The 27,417-nt window shown below is 36.1% G+C and overlaps 1 protein-coding gene across 1 annotated transcript in view; it reads right to left on the bottom strand.

The window, feature by feature from the left end:
• Window positions 1–11,555: 11,555 nt before the first annotated feature.
• KATNBL1 (katanin regulatory subunit B1 like 1) overlaps window positions 11,556–27,417 on the bottom strand; it is a 42,006-nt gene continuing 26,144 nt past the window's right edge. Inside the window, exons 2-10 of the mRNA XM_027570890.2 lie at window positions 27,119–27,249; window positions 26,169–26,209; window positions 24,312–24,591; window positions 20,397–20,515; window positions 19,260–19,310; window positions 19,082–19,171; window positions 18,648–18,737; window positions 16,991–17,084; window positions 11,556–15,095 (exon numbers count right to left, since the gene is read on the bottom strand). Coding sequence (XP_027426691.1) covers window positions 15,063–15,095; window positions 16,991–17,084; window positions 18,648–18,737; window positions 19,082–19,171; window positions 19,260–19,310; window positions 20,397–20,515; window positions 24,312–24,591; window positions 26,169–26,209; window positions 27,119–27,235 — 915 coding nt within the window. The 5' untranslated portion in view covers window positions 27,236–27,249 and the 3' untranslated portion in view covers window positions 11,556–15,062. The remainder of the gene's footprint in view (window positions 15,096–16,990; window positions 17,085–18,647; window positions 18,738–19,081; window positions 19,172–19,259; window positions 19,311–20,396; window positions 20,516–24,311; window positions 24,592–26,168; window positions 26,210–27,118; window positions 27,250–27,417) is intronic.

Here is a 27,417-nt window from a genome sequence, read left to right as displayed (position 1 = left end):
CTAATATATATATATATACATGCCACATCTTACCCATTCATCAGTCGATGGACCTTGGGCTGTTTCCATAATTTGGCTATTGTTGATAATGCTGCTATAAACATTGGGGTGCATGTATCCCTTTGAATTAGTATTTTTGTGTTCTTTGGGTAAATACTTAGTAGTGCAATTGCTGGATTATAGGGTAGCTCTATTTTCAACTTTTTGAGGAACCTCTATACTATTCTCCAGAATGGCTGCATGAGTTTGCATTCCCACCAACAGTGCAAGAGGGTTCCCCTTTCTCCACATCCTCTCCAACACCTGTTGTTTCTTATGTTGTTGATTTTAGTCATTCTGACAAGTGTGACATGTTATCTCGTTGTAGTTTTGATTTGCATTTCCCTGATGGTCAGCAGTGTTGAGCATCTTTTCATGTGTCTGTTAGCCATCTGTATGTCTTCTTTGGAAAAATGTCTATTCATATCTTCTGCCCATTTTTAAATTGAATTATTGATTTTTGGGGTGTTGAGTTTCATAAGTTCTTTATATATTATGGATAAACCTTTATCAGATATGTCATTTGCAAATATCTTCTCCCATTCCATAGGTTGCCTTTTAGTTTTATTGATTATTTCCTTTTCTGTGCAGATGCTAACAAGGAAGTCTTTTTTTTTAAGATTTTATTTATTTGAGAAAGATAGCAAGAAAGAGCATGAGCAAGAGGAGGGACAGAGAGAGGGGCAGATGGAGGGACAGAGGGAGAGGGAGAAGCAAACTCCCTGCTGAGCAGGGAGCCCAACGTGGGACTCAATCCCAGGCCCCTGGGATTATGACCTGAGATGAAGGCAGATGCTTAACCGACTGAGCCACCCAGGCGCCCCAAGAAACAGACTCTGAAGTATAGGAAACAAACTGAATGTTACCAGAGGGGAGGTGTGCAGCGGGATGGGTGAAATAGGTGATGGGGATTAAAGAGGGCACTTTTTGAGATGAGCACTTGGTGTTGTATGAAAGTGTTGAATCACTATATTGTACACCTGAAACTAATATTACACTGTATGTTAACTAACTGGAATTTGAATAAAAACCTTAAAAAGAAAAAAAATTTGTGTCCTTTTTCAGACGAATTTTGTATTTTTTCTCATTTCTCATTCACTTACCCTAATTCACCAACAATGCCTACTAAATGCCTTGGTAATTATCTTTGGAGTTTCTGCATTTCATATACAGTATAGAAAAAGTATTCTCTATTACTCAGCTTATGTTTAGTACTACTTTTAAATGCTTTTTATTTTTTTTAATTTTTTAAATGCTTTTTAAATATACAGTTGTGACATTTTTTAGTCTTCAATACTCACTGGTAAGACGATGTTTAAATGTCATATCAATTAACCCCCACTTAGTTTTTTCATTTACTAACACTTAGGAAAATAATAAATTAATATCTCACAGAGAAATATTTAATATGTATCACACAAAAGAAAAAATATCAGATGCGTATCCCGAGAGAGTAAAATATTCTTTGAAGAATCACAATTCACATATTTTCACGGAGGATAGTGGTACCTCTTTAATTTAGTGCCATATTCAAAGGTCAAATTTTACTCAAACTGCCCTACCTTCACCCCTCCTTCCCACCTCCTTTCTTTTACTATTCTGGAAGAGGAATATAGCTTAAAGGTCTAAGACTCTAGAATCATGTTGCCTGCTTTGCCACTTAATGAACTGTTATCCTTGGGCAAGTCAGTTAAATTCTTTGTACTTCCATTTCCTCATGAGAACAATTATAGTACCAACCACTGAGGACAAAATGAGTTAATACATGTAAAGTGCTCAGATCACTGCTTCGCGCACAGTTAGTATTCAGTAAGTGTTAGCTATCATCATGATCTTTAGAAACTTTTTCTTCTGAGGGCCTTCAAATACAGCAAGGGCTTCTAAAGAGTGAAATATTTGCGTTCTTTATCGTTATCTTTGATCTTCAGTAACACACAGATATGGTCAATGTCAACAAGAAGTCAAATGATTAGAAAAATGTTTATTAGCAAAGTCAAACACTAACAACTCGGGAGAAAAATATAGGGATCAGGGAGGAGAAAAAAGAATCATCTGATTTTCATAAATCTCTCACTTGGGTAAATAGGTATAACATGTTGGAAGAGATCATGAGTGGGTATCAAGATTTGAACACAGGAATCAAAAATGTGCTCATGGGACATGATTACAGCTTTGCTGGTGCTTCACAGAAATGTTTAGTTGCCTAAAAATACTGCAGAAATCACAAACTGAATCAAGTGACTCAGCAAATCCTGTTAGAAGGTAAGGAATTTATTGAATGCTCTTCAAACAAAGTGTAATGTTTCCCTAATTACAGAAACTCAAAGCTTAAAACCAGCTAGCTGTTGTATGTTTATTGAGCTCTTTAATATCCTAGGTATACAAAAAAATGGGCAAGTCAGACTATGGTGAAGGAGGTAAGCTTATTACGGATTAAGGATTTAGCTCAGCTTCTGGCCTCGCCTTCATAAATATAAAAAGGTCTCAGTTGATATAATATATTGCCTAACTCTTTCTTTCCAAGCCAAATTTGACATAGCTTTATCATGATGCTCCTCCTCTGTAGTATCCAAGCAGAGGTTGTATAGTATGCTGAGGACTTACTATCATGGACCGGAGTTAATCATTGTTTTGGGGTATTGAGCTGAAGTCAGACTCATTTCTCCTAATCCTCGTAAATAAAACCTACTTCACCCAATAAGCTCTCTGAGCTTGTTTGGAGGCATTTGAGACTCAGGGTCCCGTGCTCTTTCCCCTCTGTCACACTGCTTGTGACTCACCATGTGCTTGGGAACAGCTTCCTTCTGAATTCTTTTTTTTTTTGAAAGATTTTATTTATTTCACAGAGAGAGAGAGATAGCGAGAACAGGAACACAAGCAGAGGGAGTGGGAGAGGGAGAAGCACGCTCCCCTCAGAGCAGGGAGCCCAATGCGGGGCTCAATCCCAGGACCCTGGGATCATCCATCACCTGAGCTGAAGGCAGACGCTTAATGACTGAGCCACTCAGCTGCCCTCCTTCTGAATTCTTAAAAGTAACTTTGGAAATAGTAGTTCAGCAATTTCATTTGAGAAAAGTTTAGGAACTGTATTTATTTTAGGCTAAGCACACCCCTACAGAGGGCATGCTTTTGACCTGGGGTTTTCTCTCTGCGTTAGGAATGTAATCTGCACTCATTGCATAACCACCGTACAATGCCAGTTCCACCAGGCCGTGGTATTTTAGCTAAAATGGTATCTCGGGGAGTAGGGTTATTTAAAGGCTATGATTTTACATAATTTATAAGTTTTTTTCTATAAAAGATAATGGCATCACAGACCCAAAGGAGATCTACCATTTTGCTTTTGCATAGAATTTATAATTAAACTGAGACTTTTCCCGGAAAAGCCAAAATAGCAACTTAGAATGTTGCTGTAGCAATTCAGGAAAGAAAAAGTGAAAAATGGATACTTAGAATTTACCAAACAGCCATTTACTCAGTATGGTGCAGGACACAAGCACTGAGGGCATGTGCACTCTAGCAGGCTTACAATCTAAATTCAATACAAACAAGGGTATACCTGCACGTAGAAGAAAATAAAGAGGCATCAAAAAGGAAGGTGAAAAACAATTTCACTGTTAGTAAAAATTTAAACTGGTTTCTTTAACGGGGCATTCACCTCCACTTCCAAAGGGATTAATGGCTAAACAAGATTGTCATTAACGATAAGCACTATGTCGTAGAGCAGGTCTCTAGAACTCACTCCTCTTGCACAAATGTAACTTGCTATCCATTGAACAACCCCCGTTTCCCCCTCCTCAAATCCCCTGGCAACCACCATTCTATTATCTGCTTCTATAAATTTGAGATACCTCATGTAAGTGGAATCATGTCGTATCTGTCCTTCTGTGATTTATTTCACTTAGCATGTCTCCCAAGTCCATCCATGTTGGCACAAAAGGTAAGATTCCCCCAATCCTGGACTAATAATATTCTATTGTATGTATACAACACATTTTTTAAAAAATCCACTCATCTGTCAGTGGACATCTGGGTTGCTTTCTTGTCTTGGTTATTGTGAATAATGCTGTATTAAACTACAATTTTGATGAGTGTAGGTCTCATGGTAAGTGTTCTTGTCACACATACACAAAAAAGGACACAAGGAAACTTTGGAGATGATGGATCTGTTTATTGCTTTGATTGTGGTCATGGAATCACAGGTAAACATCTGTGTATATGTCCAAACCCATCAAATTGTATGCATTAAAGATGTGCAGGTTTTGTATATCATTTTTACCTCAGTAAAGCTGTAAAAAAAAAACAAAAAAAAAACCCAAAAACATTAAAGCAAGCTGAAGATGATCTAGAAATGGTGTAATCAGAATTCTTCTGGGTCAAGTTCTTGTAAGGAAAACTTCCCAGCAGCTACCCATTGTATAAGTCGTAATATGCAGGGAAAGGGTGGAAAGACAAAATGTCCTTGAAAGTTGTACCTTAACCCACTGATGCCACTATTCTCAAAAGACATCGGTGTGGATAATAAGCTAAAATATAAGTGTGAATCTCATGTATCTAATTTAAAAATAAACAGGGTATACAAAACTCCCTATTAAACTTACTGAGTTTTGATTATAAAGGTTGGAGGGACTTATCAACACCAGGGGAAATAGCTTCCCTCTTCTGCAGTCGGGCATCTAGTAAATAGTAACATGCACTACATAACGAAAAAACTTTACAATGTTTAGTATAGTACTTTATGCATTTGAGTGTGAACTTGCTTAAATCTCAATCTTCCTAAAAGTATAAATTAAGAACTAAAGCTTTCAAAGTCTTTCCCAATAGTATGGTTTTAGAATTGTAGTACATTTAGTATTTTAGAACAATTCTCTGAGGACAGCGATTGTACCTGTGCTTAAGATCAATAAGGATATAGCAAGTAATCTATTGATTATGGACAGCTTCGCTACCTCAACCAGTTGACATCTTATTACGCATTGGGTATCTCATAGCTTGATGCCTCTGTTTTGCAGGAAATAATGACCTGCAGTAAATATAGAACTTTAGACATAGCCTCAATCATACCTGTTAGCATTCATTGGGTCTTAAACCACCTCCTTACTTTTCCAATAAAAGTTTTGGGACACTTGAAATACGACTTTTAGAGGGCTGCATAATCAGACTAACAGGAGAAATTTCTATTAGTCTAACTTGAAAGAGAAAAAAAAAATCCATAGATTCAACTTTAATTTTGAGGCTGTTTTTTAAATAAAATACTTGTTAGTGACTTGTTAATTATTGAACCTAATACTTCTTTGGTATCTGTACACATTTGGCTGTACATACATATTTCTAAACTATCAGTGTTAGAATTTACTCAGATCACTGCTAATAAATTCTACTAGAATGTTCTTGAGGAAGTTTTTCCTTATATATAGTCAGCTGTCACTTTTTTTCTGAAAAGACTGATCAAGAGATAAAAGTAGCAGACATGAAACTCACACAACATGTGATATGACAAATGGGAGTGTACCAGCTGCTACAAGCAGCTCATGCAGGCAGTGTATATATTATAAATATCTTTTAATTGAAGTATTTGATTTCAAGGATATAATGCAGTTCCTCAAATATCACACTAGTCAACAGCTGAATTAACATTTAAAAAGCACTAACTTTCATGTCGTTTAAACACAAAACTTGTAACTGAGTCCTCCCATATCAACTTATATTTTCAAAGAATTATTTGGTCCCACTACCTAATAAAGATAACAGAAAAAGAAAGTCATGTTATTTTCATTTAGTTCAAATTACAAAAGTATATCAAGAAAACTTTGTCCAAGGGAGCCTGGGTGGCTCAGTTGGTTAAGCGACTGCCTTTGGCTCAGGTCATGATCCTGGAGTCCCGGGATCGAGTCCCGCAACAGGCTCCCTGCTCAGCAGGGAGTCTGCTTCTCCCTCTGACCTTCCTCCTTCTCATGCTCTCTCTCTACCATTCTCTCTCTCTCTCTCAATAAATAAATAAAAATCTTAAAAAAAAAAAAGAAAACTTTGTCCAAGAAAACTTTAAGAGGATAAACAGTGTAATATGATTCTAAAACATCGGCTACTCTTTTGAAGACTACATCAAACATACATCAATTATCATAACCACTATAGCTTTCATTATTTAATTCTAAACTTGTCAATATTTAAATAATTATAGAAAATTACTTCAGATGAATAATTTTACCAAATACAGTTTCTAATTATCATCAAAAACTTTTAAAGCAAACTTTTGCTATTTCATATTTTGAAGATTTGTAGAATGAAGTCATTACATACAATAGCTACATAAATTCTGACGAAGCAGAAATGACTATTAGACTAAGGTAACAATAACATGGCCCTGGATCAATACTATCAGACATTCTTAAAAGTCTAAAACGTTAGGTTCATTTTGTTTCAATTGCTATATAGTTATCTTTAATTATCTTTAAAGTTTATGAATAACAAAACAAAAAAATCACAAAATAATTGAAAATTTTAAAATTATTATTTAGAAGGGTACTAACAATTTTCTGTTGCTCTGTTTGCTGTTAATTGTCTTAATAAGTTCAAACAAAACAAAACTATACCGGACTAAATCACCAATAACTTTACAAATAATGTGAAGAATAAAGTTTCATTGCTCTTCTTTAAAACAAACATTTAAATGGATGTGAAAGCAAGTCAATGTTGTGTGATCTTAGAGTTGACAAAGACTAAGGAATTTTACTTAGTAGTATAAAAATGCTAATATGGTATAGGAGAATTCAGTAAAAGTCATTACTGCACCCATTTGTAAGAAAATCCTCCTCCCTGTGGCGCCTGGGTGGTTCAGTCAGTTGAGCTGTTGGACTCTTGGTTTCAATTCAGGTCATGACCTCATGGAGAATGAGCCCTGGTGTTGGGTTCTGCATTCAGCAGGGAGTTGGCTTGAGATTCTCTCTCCCTCTCTCTCTCTGCCCACTGCCCCACTCTTGCTCGCGTGCTGGCATGCTTGCTCGCAAATAAATTAAATCTTTTAAAAGATTAATTTATTTGAGAGTGAGAGAGCAAGCACGAGTGGGGGTCAGAGGAAGAAAGAGAAGCAAGCTCCCCACTGAGCAGGGAGCCCGATGCGGCGCTCAATCCCAGGACCCGGGATCATGACCTGAGCTGAAGGCAGGCACTTAACGGGCTGAGCCACCCAGGCACCCCGTCAAATAAATAGATCTTAAAAAAAAAAAAAGAAAGAAAATTCTCCTCCCTTTATTCCATATGAAGATATAACAATCTTTATGGTTGATTAAAGCATAGGATAATAGGTTGAGTCTAGGAATACGAGAATATTCACATTTTTAATATATATACATGAATGTGTGTGTGTATAATTATTTGCTTTACCTATCTCTGTTCCTATTACTCACCACTAATTAATTTTTCTCCATCTCTAGCATTACATGACTTTCCTCCAAGACACAATGCAATGATTACTTTTTAATTAAGAATACAGAATCTGGGTTGTCTGGGTGGCTCAGTTGGTTAAGCATCTGCCTTTGGCTCAGATCATGATCCTGGGGTCTTGGGTTAGAGCTGAGTCAAGCTCTCCGCTCAGCGGGATGTCTGCTTGTCCCTCTCCCTCTGCCTCCATACTTCCCCACCACTTGTGTTCTATCTCTCCCTCAAATAAATAAATAAAACCTTGAAAAAGGAATCTAAGGAAAGTTATTTAGGCAGTTAATTATTCAGTTAGAAGCACTTCATTATATAGACTTCCTGTAGAAAATATATCGAGAGTCAGGTTATTAGGACCTGATTTATTCAGATAGTGCTGAATCTTAAAAATCAAATCTTAGTTTTATACAGACTCGATAGTCATAGTATTGCTAAACATTATCAGTTTCAGAAATAAAGGGTGGCCTAATTAGAAAATTATGTTTGATGGCTAGAATACACCAGAATATAAGTTGAAATTTTGTTCCTAATTACTTAAGATCATTTAAACATACTTACATGTTTCTTTTTCAAAACAGAGAAATTGCTTTTACTTATAAGCCCCCTTGCTAGCATTTTTTAAAAGTTAGGTAATAATTAGCAGTGGTCAAAGAAAACAGAATCCTATACTAAGAATGCTTCAAAAGTAATTCTCAAATATTTTTTTGGCTACTTCCAATTTCCCCACAGAAATTAATAACTGCTCAGAACATATCACTTTAATAGGCAAAAATATTTTTCAGTTACCTTCAAGCTTTTCCAGTGTATGGAGAGGAGGAAACAATATACCCAATATCAGTATGTAGAGTTTGAATCCATTTACATTAAAAATATACATACACCCAGAAGAAAATCTGGAAGGAGAGACACATTGGCTCCTCCAGGTGGATAAGATTATGGATAATTTTCTTTTTATTATTCTATTTTCAAAAATAAGTATGAACTACTTTTGTAATTTAAAAAAGAAACTCACGGGAAAAAACCCATTGTACCTCACATGATTCTCAATTATTTTAAGACAAAGAGAAACACAAAACACCAAAGAGATGTCCTAAATTTCAAGCAAATGTATGTGTTTTACACATTACATGAAAATACCTTCACTTTGCACTTTATAGGTGGTCCTCTCTTACATGGATCTTGTGTGAAATGTAGAAACTATACAATAGAAAAACAATTGTAACAACCTTTTAGAATCAAACACATTTTAGCTAAGGTTTTATCCTGTTGTAGCACGAACATTTACAAACCAATATCCTAAAACAAAAAAGTGAAGAGAACTAGGTATTTTTCTTCTGAAATTAGACATTTTTAGCTGCTATCACAAACAGCTTTGGATTATTCAATTACTTCCTCGATACATGCCCAAAGATGCCACAACCTTGCATTAATTTGTGAGAATCAAGGCCTACTGCCTGCCAGGCTTTGTGCTTAGTACTGGAGATGTGACAGAGAACAGACTCGGGCTTCATGAAATTACCAATCTAGCTGGGAAGACAGATGGACAATTAGAAAACACTGATATATCAGTAGTGTTAGGAGAACAGGGTTAAGATGAGAGCGCGCAGCAGATACCTCTAACAGGTTTAAGAGGTATTTAAACTGTGTTTAAGCTGAGACCTGAACATTAAGAAAATGATAAATGAGAACTTGGGGAAGAATGTTCAAACAACATTTGCAAAGAATTTTCAGCATTTGCAGTTTTCCCAGAAACTGAAACAAGTTCATTCTAGCTGAAGTACTGGAAGAGAAGAGGAGGTGTGGTCAACAGATTATAAATCATACTGTTTATTCTAAGAGGCCTTAAGGAGTAAAATTTGTGCTCTATAGACTATTCTGGGGCAGCATGTGTGGAGGATAGCATATAGAGATGCAGGACCGGTGCCAGATAGACCAGCCTGGGGGCTGCTGGAGTAATGCAGACTAAGATAATGGCAGGAGAGGGGGAGAGATACAGAAAGATGAGAAAAATTGAGGGAGTTGCACCAACAGGATTTGATGAGTGATTTGGAGATGATTCAAAGTTCTGCAGCTTGATAATTGCTGATATTAGGGCTATTCAGTGAGACTAGAAACCCAGGACCTAGCCAGAATACCTTCTGTCCCTGGGGGGTGGGAGTGAGGGGTGAGTAGGGTTGGTGGAGGGGAGTGGAGGTGGAGAATGAGGTCAATTCTGGATAAACTGAATTTAATATGTCTACAAGACGTCCCAGTGGACGTTCCCAGTAGGCAACTGCATATATAACTTATGAGCTAGAAGATTTAGGGCAAGATCTATATTTCAGAATGATAAAACATACAGTTGGTTTTCACAACCTTTAAAAATATCCACGTCCATTTGATCCACCAAAAAATGGCCTCCCGTCCACCCCCAACATGAGAACAATTAATGTAGATAGTAAAGGACGCCTTGGGAATAAACAATGTTTTTCAGGGAACTGGTAGAGTGAGAAGAGACCTAAGGGGGGACTCTTAGGGAACACTGACATCTAAGGGACAGGCAGAGAAGCCTTCAGAAGAAGAGACTGAAAAGTGAATTTGTTCTCCCCTTTACTGATTTCTAATCTATTCTAAGTAGAGGAAAAGGAATCCAGATGGCCAAGGGGAAAGATAGGCCTCTTCTAAACCTTTTTTAAGCTTTAGAATCTGCCTAAGAGTATCAATCTTTTCCTGCTGTTGTTGAGGCTGAACTACAGTTGTACAGAAAGGAACTGGTGAATGGACTGCTGGGCAAGTGAGGGGAGAATTAGGGCCTCATTCACCTCTTTAATTTTATACAAGGGTTAATGAAGTTTTTTTTTTTCTTTCTCTCACTCTCTTTTTTAAATCAAAGTAGAAAAGTAAGTGAATGCTAAAACTCTCTTCCTGACTTCTGGAAGGTGAGGTCTAATTCTAATCCAGGCTCCATGTTGCAGGTTTGGTTGATAAATGCAACATAGTTAATTTTAGAAGCAAATAATTCTGGTAATTCAGTGTATTCCAGGACTCCAGCGAAAACTCTTACCCTAGAAAATACTTTGATCAACTCTTCTCAGCTTTGGTGTAAATTCATAGTGTCACAACAGTCTTGGCCAGGTCCAGGACATTAAAAAAAAAAAAAAATCCTGGTTTAGCGAATGAAAATACATAATAATGTAAAGGATAAGAATCAATACTCATTCAAATACTTAGGATGCCCATCACCAACAAAATGGGCAAATACATGAGGGTGTATTTCCACAATAGAATATCATATCATTCTGGAAGCAAATGAACTAGAGCCATGTGTACTGACAGACATGAATCTTAAAAGAAATAACATTTTCAGCAAAATGCAGCAAGTTACAGAAGGATGTGTGCTGTGACCCTATTTACACAAAAATTGTAAAACCCCCAGGGGCATGACAAAGGCTGTATTTAGAATAGTAGTCACCTTGGAGGAGGGAAATAATGGGACATGGTAAGGTACACACAGGGTTTCAATTGTATCTATGATATTTGATTTAAGGTGGGTGATATATTATAAACAATACTTTTAAATTTTTTGACCTTTATTATTACTTTTTTGAGGTATACCTTGTGTAGTAAATAGTGTACATGTAAAAAAAAAAATCAATACTTCCAATTTGGGGGCTGAATCCTCATCTAGACTCTTGACATCTCTTATCTGAAAGCTTTGTAGCTCAGATAATAATTCTGTTTATCAAAGCAATAATATATAACAAGCTTTGCTATGAAAAATACTGGTAGCTCCGGGGCTGCCCTTTCACAGAATTGGTACACAGTCTTTTTGTGTTTTATGATTATAGTCTATAAGAGAAAATACTGGGGTATATACTATGTTTTATTTGTACTTAATTTTTACTGACGTTTGATTTTAGCAGATGCTGTTAAGTCAATGATCTGACCCAGAGAACATTACACTGACTACAATATTTTAAATATTAAGGACAGCATTGGAAAATACAGTTCTTATACTGGGTATATAATATGCAGTATTTGTTTTTATTGTTACACTTGATGCTGTTACTGAATCAATCAAACTATCTTACAAATTAGGAGCATACAGTGTTTAGGGATGAATTTTTTATTCTATATTCTTGTTACAGAATAAAAAAGGAGCAGGAATAGTTGGTCACAAAGTTTTGACAATTTTCATAGTTAGAATTAGAAATTAAGGGAGAATGAATAGGAGTAAATACCTACCAACAAATGTCCAGCAATATTATTTCCATTTGAAGTAATCCAGAAAATAAAAGTTCATATTGAAAGATAAGTAGTGTATCCAAATGGATCACTCCAGTTAAATCAGTTGCTTGTGATTCTTTTTTCTTTTTTCTTTAAATCATCAAAGGCAACTGACATTACCATCTTGCTCTTAAAAGATAGGAAGAAAGATAACTGGGGATGACTGCTAAAATATTAACTTAAATTTTGCTTTTTCAAGCCCCTTGATTAATTTAAGTAATTTAAGTAACTATTTAAATATTATTCCTATTATTAACATTTAATAGCTAATAATAATTTCTCAAATCATCCATTAACGTTAATTATATCAACTTGCCAAATACAGAAATGTTCTGAGTTGGCCTATTTCAAAGGCCAGAAATGTAGTTCTGAATCTACATGACCATTTTTAAGATTAGGACATAAGATGTATCAAAAATGTTCAAGGGCATTAAGATTTAATTCCTCAGTAGCCCTCAGAGTTTAGTGCTGATATTAATGATTCCCCAAAGTGGATACAGGATTTATATACAAATCCTTACATCTCAGGATTCAAGTAAATCATCTGTGTCAATTACTTTTGAAATTACTGCCAAAAGATTAATTTTAAAAACCATCTGATAATGCTTGCTTCCTTTTAACCCTAATTCTGATCATGACCACTCATTACAAAATCCATTCACTTTATCTCTAGTAGAAGCAAATTACTTGATTATAACCCTCCATCACCTCAATTAACTTCCTGTCCCTAGACCTGCAAAGTTAGCAAAGTCAAGTACAGAATACCTAAGAAGGTAGAAGAGGTAAAAAGGCATAGAGACGTTGGGTAGTCCCTCAGTTCTGTATACTGCTTAGCAGCACAATAATAAATGAGCAATGACAGACAGCAATTGTCCTAATCTAGGTCAATACAACAGCCAAAATACTTTGTAAACACTTTCTTTGGCTCTTTTTGGAGATCAAATCAACACTGTTCTGATTAAATAGCATGAGAGGAGCTTAACAGCAACCAAAGTGTTCAACAATATTTACTTATTTAACATCTTTTATCCAAAAATCGTACTAAAAATAATACTTAACCATAACTCAGTAACTGAGAAAGGTAGATACTAATGTAAACTGCAAACACCAAGAACAGAAATTAGGAGTTGTGTGATACTGAATAATATATGTGAGCTAAAGATTCTGCTGTCTTATACAGCACTGAGTATACTTTCCTTTAACAAACCCAAACTTAGGCACAAGAACTCAGTGTTAATAGGATTTTACCTTTTCTTACTATATTTTATTTGTATTTGTATCTAATTTTTACTGAAATTTATTGAAATTTGATTTTTAAAAGATACTATTTAGAAAATGGTCTTACCCTGAGAAAATTATAGTGACACAATATTTTAGATATTACATTATGTTTAATTTAAATATTAGATTAAAAGTCTATAGTATCACATATACCAATTATTTAAGCTGTCTTTCCATTTGAGATGAAAAGCTTATGTTATGTCATATACATCATCTTCCTTGTGACTAAGAGCCGAATTACGAGATACATACCTATAAGAAGTTGCAATCTGTGGCCATGAATAGTTCTGTGTATGTGTAAAGTTAATGAACCTATAAAAGGATTGAACTCCTATCCTTAGCCTCATTAGCACCATGCTCCAACTGAGTTAATTGGTGCAAAGTGTTAGATAAGACAGTGATAACTAAAGGAATAGGAACAAAGAAAGGTTCTATTTCATCATCTTAAGGTTTCACAGAGATGACGCAGGTTTACGATTCAAATTCCCACCTCCTGAAAAACAACTTCTTATATAACTCAACTCTCAAATCACAGAGATGCAGTAATCTTAAATTATTCTAAATACTTAAGAACCAATTATTAAAATTGATGCTCATTGTGAGGAATACACAGCTATATGAAATATAGTTACACAAAAAATAGAACTCAGTGAAAGATGACATTTTTAAAGCAAAAAAGTTGCTTGGGATTTCACATCAGTAGTGGCTAACTGGATAAATGCTAAAGATTTACATTCAAGTGCTTGTAGGATTACTGCAGAAAAATCAATTACTAAAAATCTTTACTCAGATGAGATGATGCACAAACCATCAATAGTGGTATTTAAATCCCAATCACTTTCAAGATAAGATACGCAGTTGTTAAGACATTCCAGAAGTGGGTTCACTGACACTAAAAATTATATTAAAAAAAAAAAAGACCTCATACAGTCTGCTGGCATTTCATACTAACCATTGGAGGAGGTAGTAAAGTGTTGGAATTTAGAACACAAGATCAGCACTAACTGTAAACATTTCTAAAGCACTGTATGTAATTCTTTAAAACATAAGTAGTGAAATAGAATTAGAACTGATATAAAAGCAGAATTAAAAAAAGCAAAAAATAGAAATATTTAGTGAATTTACTCAAATGAAGAAAGCTTAAATGATACAGAACTGAAAATATTAGGAATCTATATACAATAAAAAGTGAATATAAATTAGCCAACTCCATGGACATTTCTAGTTAAGCATTCATACAAATACATATTCACCTTTTTCTTTTATGTAGAAATAACACATACATACATGACACGATTCTGGCAAAAAAAAATTTCAGAGATATGAAAAATATCAAGTTTTAAAAATGGTATGGAATAAGTTTTAACAACAATATTCTACATGAGTGGAAACCCCTGATGTAATTCCATGATTTTATCATGCCAGAAGCATGGTTGGTTTTAATTTTTTTAAACAGGTATTGGTATCTACACATTGGCTTATTAATAATTAAGGCATTTTGTATACACAGTATCTCAGTGTGGACAAATTTTTAGTATTGATTATTTGCTATGACATTTTAAACTTGCAAAGTCTTCAAAATAAGAAAATAGCTGCACACATTTAAGTGTTTTCTTATAAAACATAATCTTCAAAAAAGTCACGATGATTGGTCTTTGTGATTCCTAGTAATAAGTCCTGTCTTCTTTTTGACATAGTATAAATTATATTCTTATGCAGGACTGCATGAAGACCCAGTAGTTCTTAAACAATGATACCAAATAACCATATAAATCCCGAATGCAGCAAAGGCGAACAATCTTCATAGTGCACTTTCACCTCATTGAAGTTGAAGCTGCTCCTTTTGGATATTTTTCCACTTCAATGTGAAGTAGATTGTTAGGGTTTCATTAGTGGTTTCATATGTGGCTTTTTAAAGAAAAAAAAAGGTTTTGATTTCTTCCACGGTTCACAGTTCTCAGATGAGACTTTTTTCGTTGTTTTTGAAATCTTAGTCTGGGGACGTTTTGAATAATCAAATGCTCTTTAGTAGATGAAGTCTCTCAATGCAACTGTAATAAATAAGCATCTACATCCTTAGAAAACAAAACAAAAACATTTCATTAGCTGGTACAGCAAATACACATATGCACACCCCATTTTCTCCTCCCTTTTTGTTACGTGATTTGCTTTAGCTTCTTGTGACCTTCTGAGGGTAAATGTGTCTTACTGAACTTTTTTTTTTTTTAATGTTTTATTTATTTATTCATGAAAGTCAGAGAGAGAGAGAGAGAGAGAGAGAGAAGCAGAGGGAGAAGCAGGCTCACCACAGAGCAGGGAGCCCGATGCGGGACTCGATCCCAGGACCCCGGGATCATGACCCGAGCCGAAGGCAGACGCCCAACCATCTGAGCCACCCAGGCGCCCCTTACTGAACTTTTTTAAGCTGCATTTTGTTTAGCACTGCATCTGGCACACAGCACATGCTCAATAAATGTTTGTTAAGTGCTGAGTGAATGTTCTGGTTCCTGTGATCAAATCACTCTGCTTTTATAGCTAAGCAAGATCATTAAATCATTCCCAGCAATTCCTTCATTGCTATATACACTCTAGGCCAGCCTGAGGACAGCCTTTCTGATTTCTATCCTTGAAAAATTACAGCTGAGGGCTTAATACTATAAAAGAGGTTTTTATCACAATTTAAGGAACTTCACAGAACTTTTTAAATCAATCAATGTTTTCTTAATAATAAATGCAGTATCTAGGGTCATAACCACCATAAAGTTTCTCTTTATAAAAAACTGTAATTGAAAGGAAATTTCTAAGGAGACAATATTTTTTCAGTACTACTAACAAGAATGCAAGGTGCCTCCAGAACAAGGTGATATGTAATACATACTCTATATCCATTTTCTATCAACTTTTACTTCATTTCCCCCCCATTACTGAAAGAACAACTAAAACAACAACAAAAAAGTGGGAAATTGATATTTGTTTATGAGATTTTCGTCATTAAGAATTCTACAGAGTAAAATTATACACAGTGGTCACACACTTGTTTGATAAATCATTTTGCTTCTTTTCTTGAAGGTATCCAAGGAGAATTTTACAACTAAGTCCACAACATAATACCTCTTACTTAGAATACTGTATTTTTTAAACTAAAGAATGCTTGTATATTTCTGATTAATGCCCATTTATGATAGCAGTATGCCCCCCAGTAAAAGGGTGTAAATATTTCTTAAGAGAGATTTTTCCCCCCTGCAATTATATTTTAACTACCAATGTTTTCTGGAGTTTAAATATTAAAATCCAAACTAGCAATATATCTTTTCCTTTAAGAGATAAGAAAATAAATAAAGAACAATGTCAAATTCATACTGTGATTTGAACATTTACTTTCCCAAAAGCATGACGTTAGCAAAAGCCAAGTACAAAATAATACCCTGAAAGCATTTGATTACATTCCTCACCCCTTGCTTCCTGAGTGTCATTGTCTTTTCGGATGCCTTCCTAACCTGGGTTCTTAACCTTTTCTCTAATTGGAGCTAGTTCATTAAATTCCCTCTAGCACATCATTTCCACAGCTGCATCTGAAATACATTCAATGGCTAATTCCTGTGTTCCTTGCCGAAGTCATATTCATATCCAGAGGACCTTAAGCATTTGTAAATATGAAACTGACTTTAGGCCTTATTAGAATAGTACTGTAGGGGCACCCGGGTGGCTCAGTCGTTAAGCGTCTGCCTTCAACTCGGGTTATGGTCCCAGGGTCCTGGGATCGAGCCCTGCATCGGGCTCTGCCCCTGCTTGTGTTCCCTCTCTTGCTGTCTCTGTCAAATAAATAAAATCTAAAAAAAAAGAATATACTGTATTGAATATTTGAAAGACTTAATTTAATAAATGCATAATACTAATATATTATTTCTAATATTTAATTAAGCTTAAATAGAGATTTTAAGCTTAACTTTTAAGCTTAAGTGTGGATTACCTTGGCTATATTACCAGTATATCCTGGAACCAGAGTAAGATGGTTTTCCTGTTCCCATAATCCACTTAATTGTTGTTTTAAAATCTGAATATTTCTATGAGAAAAGAAAAAAGAATGCAAATATAAGAATATGGACTTAGTAAATACCCTTAATGAACACAGTTTCAAATTTTCAAGTATTTATCAGAAGAAATTGTACCATTTGAAATCAAGCAACTCTTTAAAATAATACTTGCCAATCATGGAAATTAAAGATTACTTATTTGTTAAAGCAGGAAAGAAAACTAGGCATTTGGAGCAGCATTTGGACAACCTGGTCTTGGGTATGAAGTGGGAAATTTTTGAGAGCCTAGAGAAAAAAATCTTTAAGAAGACTGTTGGGAGGTATTTTTTTGCAGCTTCATGATAATCTGGTTCATCTAGTAGAATACCCACACATTTTTACATTAAGGCAATATTCAAATTATGATTATAGTACAGTTTTTAGAATTATAATCATACACATTGGATTCTCAGGTTAATGTCTAGGTAGTCAAAAGACCTATAGGATGCAGGATGCTTCCATCCCTGTGCCTCAATACTTAACTCACCAAAAGCCATCTCTTTTTTTCTCCCTTACTCATTATAACAGGTATGAGGGTTAAAGCACTATTGCGCTTTTTCCTCCTAAAATGAAGTGTAAGGTACTGGGTATTTACCACAAAGATACAAATGTAGGGATCCGAAGGGGTACGTGCACCCCAAGGTTTATAGCAGCAATGTCCACAGCAGCCAAACTGTGGAAAGAGCCAAGATGTCCATCGACAGATGAATGGATAAAGAAGATGTGATATATATACACAATGGAATATTATGCAGCCATCAAAAGGAATGAGATCTTGCCATTTGCAACGATGTGGATGGAACTGGAGGGTGTTATGCTGAGTGAAATAAGTCAATCAGAGAAAGACATGTATCATATGACCTCACTGATATGAGGAATTCTTAATCTCAGGAAACAAACTGAGGGTTGCTGGAGTGGTGGGGGGTGGGAGGGATGGGGTGGCTGGGTGACAGACATTGGGGAGGGTATGTGCTATGGTGAGCGCTGTGAATTGTGCAAGACTGTTGAATCACAGATCTGTACTTCTGAAACAAATAATGCAATATATGTTAAGAAAAAAAAAAGAAGATAGGAGGAGGGGAAGAATGAAGGGGAGTAAGTTGGAGGGGGAGACGAACCATGAGAGACGATGGACTCTGAAAAACAAACTGAGGGTTCTAGAGGGGAGGGGGGTGGGGAGATGGGTTAGCCTGGTGATGGGTATTAAAGGGGGCACATTCTGCGTGGAGCACTGGGTGTTATGCACAAACAATGAATCATGGAACACTACATCAAAAACTAATGATGTAATGTATGGTGATTAACATAACAATAAAAAAAAGGAAGTGTAAGGTTCTGCCAGAAAAAGAGAGAGGGGGTTACTGGGCTCTGGAATTCAACTTTCATATGTAATTTTCACATGTGAACACTATTCCAATTTAATATTTCTCTGAAAATGAAGAAAATAAATTTTTATTTAATGATGATCATGGAATAGAATTATCACCTTTTAATCAAACTGCTTTTCTGAAAAAACTTTTATTAGACTGAGTTTATTTTTAAAGATATACTCACCCATCATTTATAATTTCTGTTTTGGATGATAGTTCTGACCACCACCTTTTTATGACTGCTTGAAGCCAGTTTAAACCAACTATTATATATCTGAAATGACATTTTGTTACAGAATTCAACTGTTTTCACCCAACAAGCCTTTACAAAAAAAGATACTCTGCCCCCTCAAAAAGCACATACACACACTGATTTTTCCCCTTTAAAAATTTTATTTCGCTACTTTCAAAAGCTGTATTTTATATTAAGTTGTTTATAGATACTTTTGTAATTAATCTTTAATCATTTCATATTCTTTTCTTAATTGGGCTATAAGCTCCTTGAAAACAGAAACCATGCATGTCTCATGGAGTTCAAACTACCACTATGTACTCACAAGCAACAAAATCAAGGATGCTGAAAGAGAAAAATGAATTGAGAGTCACATTAGCACTTACTCTTCAAATTTGCTTTTAAGTAGGGACTTTACTAGAGGCAACAAATCTACACAGCAGCCAAGTGAGATGTACTGTTTTTCTTCCTGTAAACTAAAATAAATACTAAGTTGTAAAATTATGAATAAGTCATTTGCCCTTCTTTAAACTTACTTTTTTTCTGAAAAATATTCTTTTTTACCTATTGGTGAGCACAGGAAGGCAATCCACAACAACTCCAAGGTCTTCTATCCTGTGGGTACAAAACTGCTTAGAGTGCTGATTTCCTTATCTGTAACTTCCACACTGCTTTTGAAAAATTTACTCATTCAGCAAAGAATCTAAGTCTCTATGACGAGCCAGGTGCTGGGGATGCAGCAGTAAACAAAGAAATATAGTACTTGTATTTCAGAGTGTGTGTGGGGATGGGGTGTGGAAGAAGACAGAGACAGATAACAAGTAAAATACATAGAGCAAGTTGATGGTAGTAAGTGCTATGGGAATAAATAAAACAGAGACAGGGAGTGAAGAAATATGTATTTTTTTAATAGATTTTATTTATTTATTTGACACAGAGAGACAGCAATCGAGGGAACACAAGCGGGGGAGTGGGAGAGGGAGAAGCAGACTTCCCACTGAGCAGGAAGCCCGATGCAGGGCTCAATCCCAGGACCCTGGGATCATGACCTGAGCTGAAGGCAGACGCTTAACAACTGAGCCACCCAGGTGTCCCAAAATATGCATTTTTAGATAAGGTGGTCAGGGGAGGCTTCATTAAATTGGAGAAGTGGGGGTGCCTGGTTGGCTCAGACGGTTAAGCAGCTGAGTCTTGATTTTGGCTCAGGTCATGATTTCAGGAACATGAGATCTAGCCCTGCACGGGGCTCTGAGAAGAGAGCCTGCTCAAAGAATGTTTCTCTCCCTCTCTGCCTGCCTGACAACTCCCCCCTCCCCACACACATACCCTCTCTCTCTAGGGGAGGAAAAAAAAGATAAATGTTGAGAAGTGACTTGAATATACTGAGGAAAGCCATGCTTAAAATTTTGACTCAAAGAGGATTTTTAAAAGGTTACTTTTCCCATACTGGTATCTCTTAGTTTTATATATAAGAACCCTAGAGAAGGTAACAGCTTTGTTCAATATGATGAAACAGATGGTTTTCTGTATGTTGATTACTCTTAGACTGCTGATAAATATAATTTAAACTAAATTGTTATACTGAAGCTAAATATAGGAAGTTTAAAATTTTAGCCAGTATAACATAAAAAAGAAGAGGCACTTCAAGATAAAACATGGAAATTACTTTAACTGAACAAAAGCATAAAAGGTCATACTTACCTTACCAAATAAGCTACAAGTTCACTTATACTTCTCTTTCTCCAGAATGTTAAAGCTACATTCAATCTCAAATTCCTGCTGAACAAAACCTGTGCCATTGTTTCATGGTCCTGAGAAACCTGAAAGGCAGTAATCTAATTTGTTAAAAAGCACACTGAAACATGACATGAAACCATTTTTTTTCCAGTTAAATTATTCTGGTAGACATATTTTAAAATTATGCAGAGGTGATTCCTTTTACTGACCCCAAAAAAGGAATGTTGCAGTTGAACAAAGTAAACAAATGATCTGAATAAATTTAGGACTTGTTTTTATTTTTTTAAAGATTTATTTATTTGACAGAGAGAGAGAGAGATAGTAAGAGCAGGAACACAAGCAGGGGGAGTGGGAGAGGGAGAAGCAGGCTTCCCGCCGAGCAGGGAGCCCAATGCAGGACTCAATGCCAGGACCTTGGGATCATGACCTGAGCCGAAGGCAGACACTTAACAACTGAGCCACCCAGGCACCCCAGGACTTGTTTATTTTTTATCAGTACTTTTTATTTGCTACCATTTTCTTTTTAAATCTCAGTAATTTGTAAAATAAATTATTTTTAACTCACCTACAAGCCTAGGATTTAATTTATTATATGGATTAAAGGCAAAGATAAATATATACTGAATAACATGGGAAGGGAATCACAAAAATTCAGTTCTGTGACCAGTATTTAAATTCATTCATTCATTTTTTTAATATAGTAAGGTAATATGTTCCTATTGTAAAAAGTTCAAATAGCACAGAACTGTATCAAAGAAAAAGTGAATAATCTCTATCTACCCAGATAAAAACTAGTAACACTTCCCAGAAGTAATCACAGTTAACAGACTGGTAGTATGTGTCTTTCCAAACCATTTTCCAGACAGACAAATTAGATGTAAAATTAAAATATTATAATACCTGTATTTTTGAAAACCTTGTTTTTCACTTATATATTATAAAGATTTTAATGTCAAAACACAGATCGACCTCATTTTTAAAAAACAATCTCCAGTTGTTATACACTATAATTTATTTAGATTGATTCTGGTTTGTCCCTATTAAAACTATGCATCAGTGAATATCCTTATGTATGTAAATATGTGCACTTACACAAATATTTCGGTAAGATTAATTTTAGCACCGGAACTAGATTCATTTTTTTAAATAACAGATTAAGATATAATTCACATACCATAAAACTTAATCAGCAGTTTTTAGTATATCTGTGGATTGTACAACCATCACCACAATCAATTTTATTCATTTATTTTTTTTAAAGATTTTATTTATGCATTTAAGAGAGAGAGAGAGAGCACAAGCAGGGAGGAGGGCCTTCAGAGGGAGACGGAGAAGCAGGCTCCCTGCCAAGCAGGGAACCCAATGCGGGGCTCAATCCCAGGACCCTGAGACCATGACCTGAGCCGAAGGCAGTCGCTTAACCAACTGAGCCACCCAAGCGCCCCACCACAATTAATTTTAAAATCAACATTTTCATCACCCCTAAGAGAAACCCTGAACTCCATTCTCCCTTCTTTCCAGCCCCTGGCAACCATTAATCTACTTTTTGTCTCTATGACTTCACCTAGTCTAGACAGTTCATATAATTTGAATTACACAATATGTGGCCTTTTCGATGTGGCTTTTTTCACACAGCATAATGTTTTCAAGGTTTATACACAGTGTAGCATATATCGGTACTTTACTCTTTATAATGGTCAAATAATATTCCACTGTATGAATATATGACATTTTATTTATCCATACATCAGGTGAAGGACATTTGGAATGTTTCCACTTTGGGCTATTATGAATGTTATGAACATCTGTTTATAAGTGTTTGTGTGGACATATGTTTTCAATTCTCTTGGGTATATACCTAGGTACAGAACTGTTGGATCAAAAGGTTATGTGTATTTGAACTTTGACAAAACAATGTTACCACTTTTAGATTTAGGTTTTTAGAGCAGGCACCAGTGACTCAGTAAAAAAGGTATGAAATAACAAAAGATCAGGGGCTCCTGGGTGGCAGAGTCGGTTAAGCGACCGACTCTCGGTTTTGGCTCAGGTTGCGATCTCAGGGTTGTGAGAGCAAGCCCTGTGTTGGGCTCAGTGCTTAGCGCAGAGTCTGCTTAAGACTCTCTCGCTCTGCTCCTCCCCACTGCATGCACAAGTGAGCTCTCTCTCAAAATAAATCAATCTTAAAAAAAAAAAATCAATAAACTTATTAGCTAAGTGTCATGCTAAGGAAGGTTTGTGCAAAGTAATCAAACTGAGAGCAAAGTAAAAGGGGGACCTTGAAAAATGACTCACCACGGCACTAATTCAAATGCATAACTGAAGTTTTTTTTTTTTTTTTTTAATAAAGGTATTTGCACTCAGAATGTCCATTCCCTCAATTCAGCTGATGAACCAACCTAGGTCCCAATCTAGGCCAGATTTCTGGGTTTGTTTTTTTTTTTAAGATTTTATTTATTTGACAGAGAGAGACACAGCGAGAGAGGGAACACAAGCAGCGGGAGTGGGAGAGGGAGAAGCAGGGTTCCCACTGAGCAGGGAGCCTGATGTGGGGCTCGATCCCAGGACCCTGGGATCATGACCTGAGCCGAAGGCAGACGCTCAACAACTGAGCCACCCAGGCGCCCAGATTTCTGGGTTATATAATCATATGTTCTTTTTCTTCAGGGTATGTAGTTTCTTTGATTATCTGATTAGCGTTGGCCCCATCACTTCTCTAACTACATGAAAGTAGGAGCAGTGTCTGTTTTTCATCTACCGATGTAACTCCTCAGAGCCTGCAGAATGCATTACAGTTGAGAGCCCTCAATTAAGTATTTGTGAATGAATTAGCATGACAGTGATTCTCTTTAATACTAAGCTTGATTACCACCCTATTCTCCAGGGTCCATGATAATTCACTATTAAATCAAATTCTCCTTGATTCTTTTTTTTTTAAAGATTTAATTTATTTGACAGAGACAGCAAGAGGGGGAACACGAGTGGGAGAGGGAGAATTAGGCTTCCCGCTGAGCAGAGAGCCTGATGTGGGGCTCCATCCCAGGACCCCGGGATCACGACCCGAGCCGAAGGCAGACACTTAATGACCTAGCCACCCAGGCGCCCCTCCCTTTTTTTTTTTTTTTAAGATTTTTAGTTATTTACTTTAGAGAGAGAGTGAGCCAGCAAGTACACGCATGTACGCACAGGGAGGGACAAAAGGGGAGGGAGAGGAAAAGGGAGAGAATCCCAAGCGGACTCCACCCTGAGCACAGAGCCCTGAACAGGACTCAATCTTATGACTCTGAGATCATGACTTGAGTGGAAACAAAGTCAGACGCTTAAGTGACTGAGCCACCCAATGCCTCCCTGCTTCCTTTCTTCTCACAGATGACAGAATTATACAACCATCGTTACAATCCAGTTTTAGAATATTTCTTTCACCACCACCCCCAAATTCCCTTGAGCCTGTTCCAACAACTAATTTCACCTGAGCTAGAAGAGAAGCAAAGCTCAGCATGTTTTCCTGAACAAAGCTTCCAATGGCAATTCTGAGAGCCAAGCAAAACATTTGTTCCTGGATAACTAACTGGCTTTGGTGGTCTACTTTTTAGGCCAGATTCCTTCTTTTCCTTTCCTTTAAATCTCTGCTGGCCAACTTGCCATTTTGAATATTTATAGCAGCTTGTCAACCATTTCATTCCATCTCAGATATCACTAACTTAGTGAAATGGAGTAACTACTGATTCAAATTTGGTTAATCTAGAAAACTGTCTCAGGGAGTGAGAATCACTCAAAGAGTCTGAATTCAACAGGCAATGAACGACTCTGCTAGCAGAATATGACAAAGAAAAAAGCGAATAGTATAACAGGAATAAAGTTAAGCTCATTTAAATGACTTACCTCAGAAAAAAACCCACTATATTTTGATGATGGGCTTTCTGTTTGTGAAGAACCAGAATCACTGGAGTTAACCAAATATGTTCGACTATCATGGCGTAATTTTTCAGGCAGGTGGCCTGTACAAGCCAGTTCATTTTCTTTATTTGCCATGTCACAGCCCCCACTTCTAGGGGACTGTTTTTTTCTGTAACAAGGATTTGGAAAAGGATGATGCACTTTCTTTCTGCGATAGATCACCTTACGTAGTTTATCTGGGCTTTTCACAGCTTGTCCAACTGTTCTGTAAGAAGAATTGATTTGCTTAAATGAAAAAGAACTACATGGAAACCTTTACAACTTTTTAAGCAGAAAGATTTAATAGGACACATTTTGTGATCACAATCCACTAAAATTAGAAGCAAATAGAATTTTAAAAATCCTAACTCTTAGATCAAAGAAGAAAATTAAAGGGAAAAAATTACAAACCTACTGGAAAGCAATGAAAAGGATAATACTTTATACCCAATGAAACTGAAGCATAGTAACTATATGCTTTAAAAATGAAATATAATTGAATTGTGCAAATTTGAATACACATATATAAAGATTTTTTATTCATTCGAGAGAGACAAAGACAGGGAGCGAGAGCACGAGCAGGGGGAGGGTTCGAGGGAGAGAGAGAAGCAGACTCCCCACTGAGCTGCATGCCCATAAAAGGGCTAGATCCCAGGACCCCAGGATCATGTCTGAGCCGAAGGCAGACCCTTAACCGACTGAGCCACCCAGGGGCCCCAAGAATACTTACTTTGATTAAACTTAAGTATATTTAATTTGTTTAAATAAGATAAGACACAATAGAGCAAATCTCACAGTTTCGTACAGTGATTCTCAAATGTTTTGCTCTCAGGATACTTTGCAACTCTTAAAAATTATTGAGGTTTCAAAAGAATTTTTTTATGTCGACAATATCTACTGATATTTACTGTATCAGACACTGAAACTGAGGAAACTTACTGATTCATTTAAGAAATAATAAGCTTATTACATATTAGCATAGAATATTTTACCAAAAAAAACCCCGTTTTCCAAAACAAAATATAGTGAGAAGAATGGCACTTTTTTACATTTGTGCAAAATCTCTAATATTTAGTTAAGACAGCTGGATTCTCATATCTGCCTCCGCATTCAATTTACTGTGGTATCAAATATCATGTAGTCCCTGGAAAACTCTATTTCTAAGAGTGAAAATCAAGAAGATGAATTAATGTTATTGTTACGAATATAGTCTTGACCTCATAAACTACCTGAAAGGACTCCAGGAACCCCCGCTATCCTCAGATCCATTTTGAGAACCAGTAGTTTAGTAGAAAGTGCTTTTAGAGTTCAAAAGATCTGGGAATGAATGTCATTTTTACCACTTTGTGGCTGTATGACCCTGAACAAATCACAAATCTTAATTTTTCTCATCAACTGTTAGGGGCAATGATACCTTTCTAGTAGGACTGTTGTAAGGATTAGAGATAATACTGATGTGTTTTCCACAGAGAATGGCACACAGGAGCTCTTTGACAATAAGTTACTTATTATAATAAAAGAGAAGACTTTTTTTTTTTAAAGATTTTATTTATTTGATAGAGCGAGAGAGCACAAGCAGGGGGAACAGTAGAGGGAGAGGGAGAAGCAGGCCCCTTGCCAAGCAGGGAGCCAGATGTAGAGCTCGATCCCAGAACCCTGGGATCACGACCCAAGCTGAAGGCAGACGTTTAACCCTCTGAGCCACCCAGGTGCCCTGAGAAGACTTTTTTTTCCCTCCCTCTTTTTCATTCTTACCTAGCTTTCAATATTTCTGTTTCCCACAAACCTTAAAGAAGCTCTTACCTATTTATGTAAGCAGCCAACTGTTTTGGAGATTTCTTAACCTGAAAAATAAAAGTAGAGAGTTAACAGCATATTTAAGTTCTGTGACTGATAACAACAAATCTGAAATTCCATAGTTAAGTTTTTCAGATTAAAGCAGCAGTCTCAGTCTGTAGTTAACAACAACACTGCATAGATGTATTTGACAAAGCAACATATCCATCTCCCTATTTTCCATGCCACTAGTCATATATTTTACTTACACAGTACTTAATAAGTGAGTTGACTTTTAATATCATTCAAAAGAAATTATATCAGCATGAATGAGCCTTGCAATGGTGAACAAAAAGCACCTCTGAGATTCCTCTTTAGAATTAAACTATAATATTCAAATGATATCATATCAAAACAGCATACTGTCCATAAACCTTATAGAGCTTTTGGAATATAAACAGTTTTCAGTATTTCATTAATTGTACTTAATTCTGGGAGATAAGCAAATTATCACCTTCCTATTGTTTAAATAATTTAACCAAAACTACCCATAAACTTAACAGTTTAAACTATCTGTGATATACTGAATGACCATGTCTCCTCAAAATTCATGTTGAAATCCTAATGCCCAAAATGAATGATATTAGGACGTGGGGCTTCTAGGAGGTGATCAGGTCATGAGGGTGGTGCCCTCATGAATGGGATTAGTGCCCTTATAAAAGAGACCCCAGGGAGCTCTTTTGCCCTTTCTACCATGTGAGGAAACAGCAGAGAAGACAGCCAACTATGAGCCTGGAAAGAGGCTCCAACCAGATACCAAATTGGCCAGGGTCTTTATCTTGGACTTCTGCCCAGCCTCCAGAACTGTGAGAAATAAAGTCCCGTTGTTTATAAGTCACTGTCTATCGTATTCTGCTATAGCAGCATGAAAAGATTAAGATACCGTCTTACCCATTACCTAGAAACCATGCACTTACCTCCTTCATGTTCTTATTAGTAAAATTAGAGATCCTTTTTCTAGGAAGATCAGTGGAACGATCCTCAATATTATTACAAAAGGCTCGTTTTTTAACATTGTGGGCTTCAGATGCCATAATCTCTTAAATACCTAAACAACAAAACAAAAATAATGGAAAATACAAAAAGCAAAAGAGCCTGATCATTAACACACATATAAAAATATAACACTATGTAAGAGAGGTTTACAAGTAAAGCAGAGGACATAGTTCTAATTTATACACATTTTAAAACCTTAAACAAAGGAAACAGAAGGCAG

This window comes from Zalophus californianus, chromosome 6, assembly GCF_009762305.2.
Source record: "Zalophus californianus isolate mZalCal1 chromosome 6, mZalCal1.pri.v2, whole genome shotgun sequence".
Taxonomy (NCBI): Eukaryota; Metazoa; Chordata; class Mammalia; order Carnivora; family Otariidae; genus Zalophus; species Zalophus californianus.
This window is presented reverse-complemented; position numbering and strand designations above follow the sequence as displayed.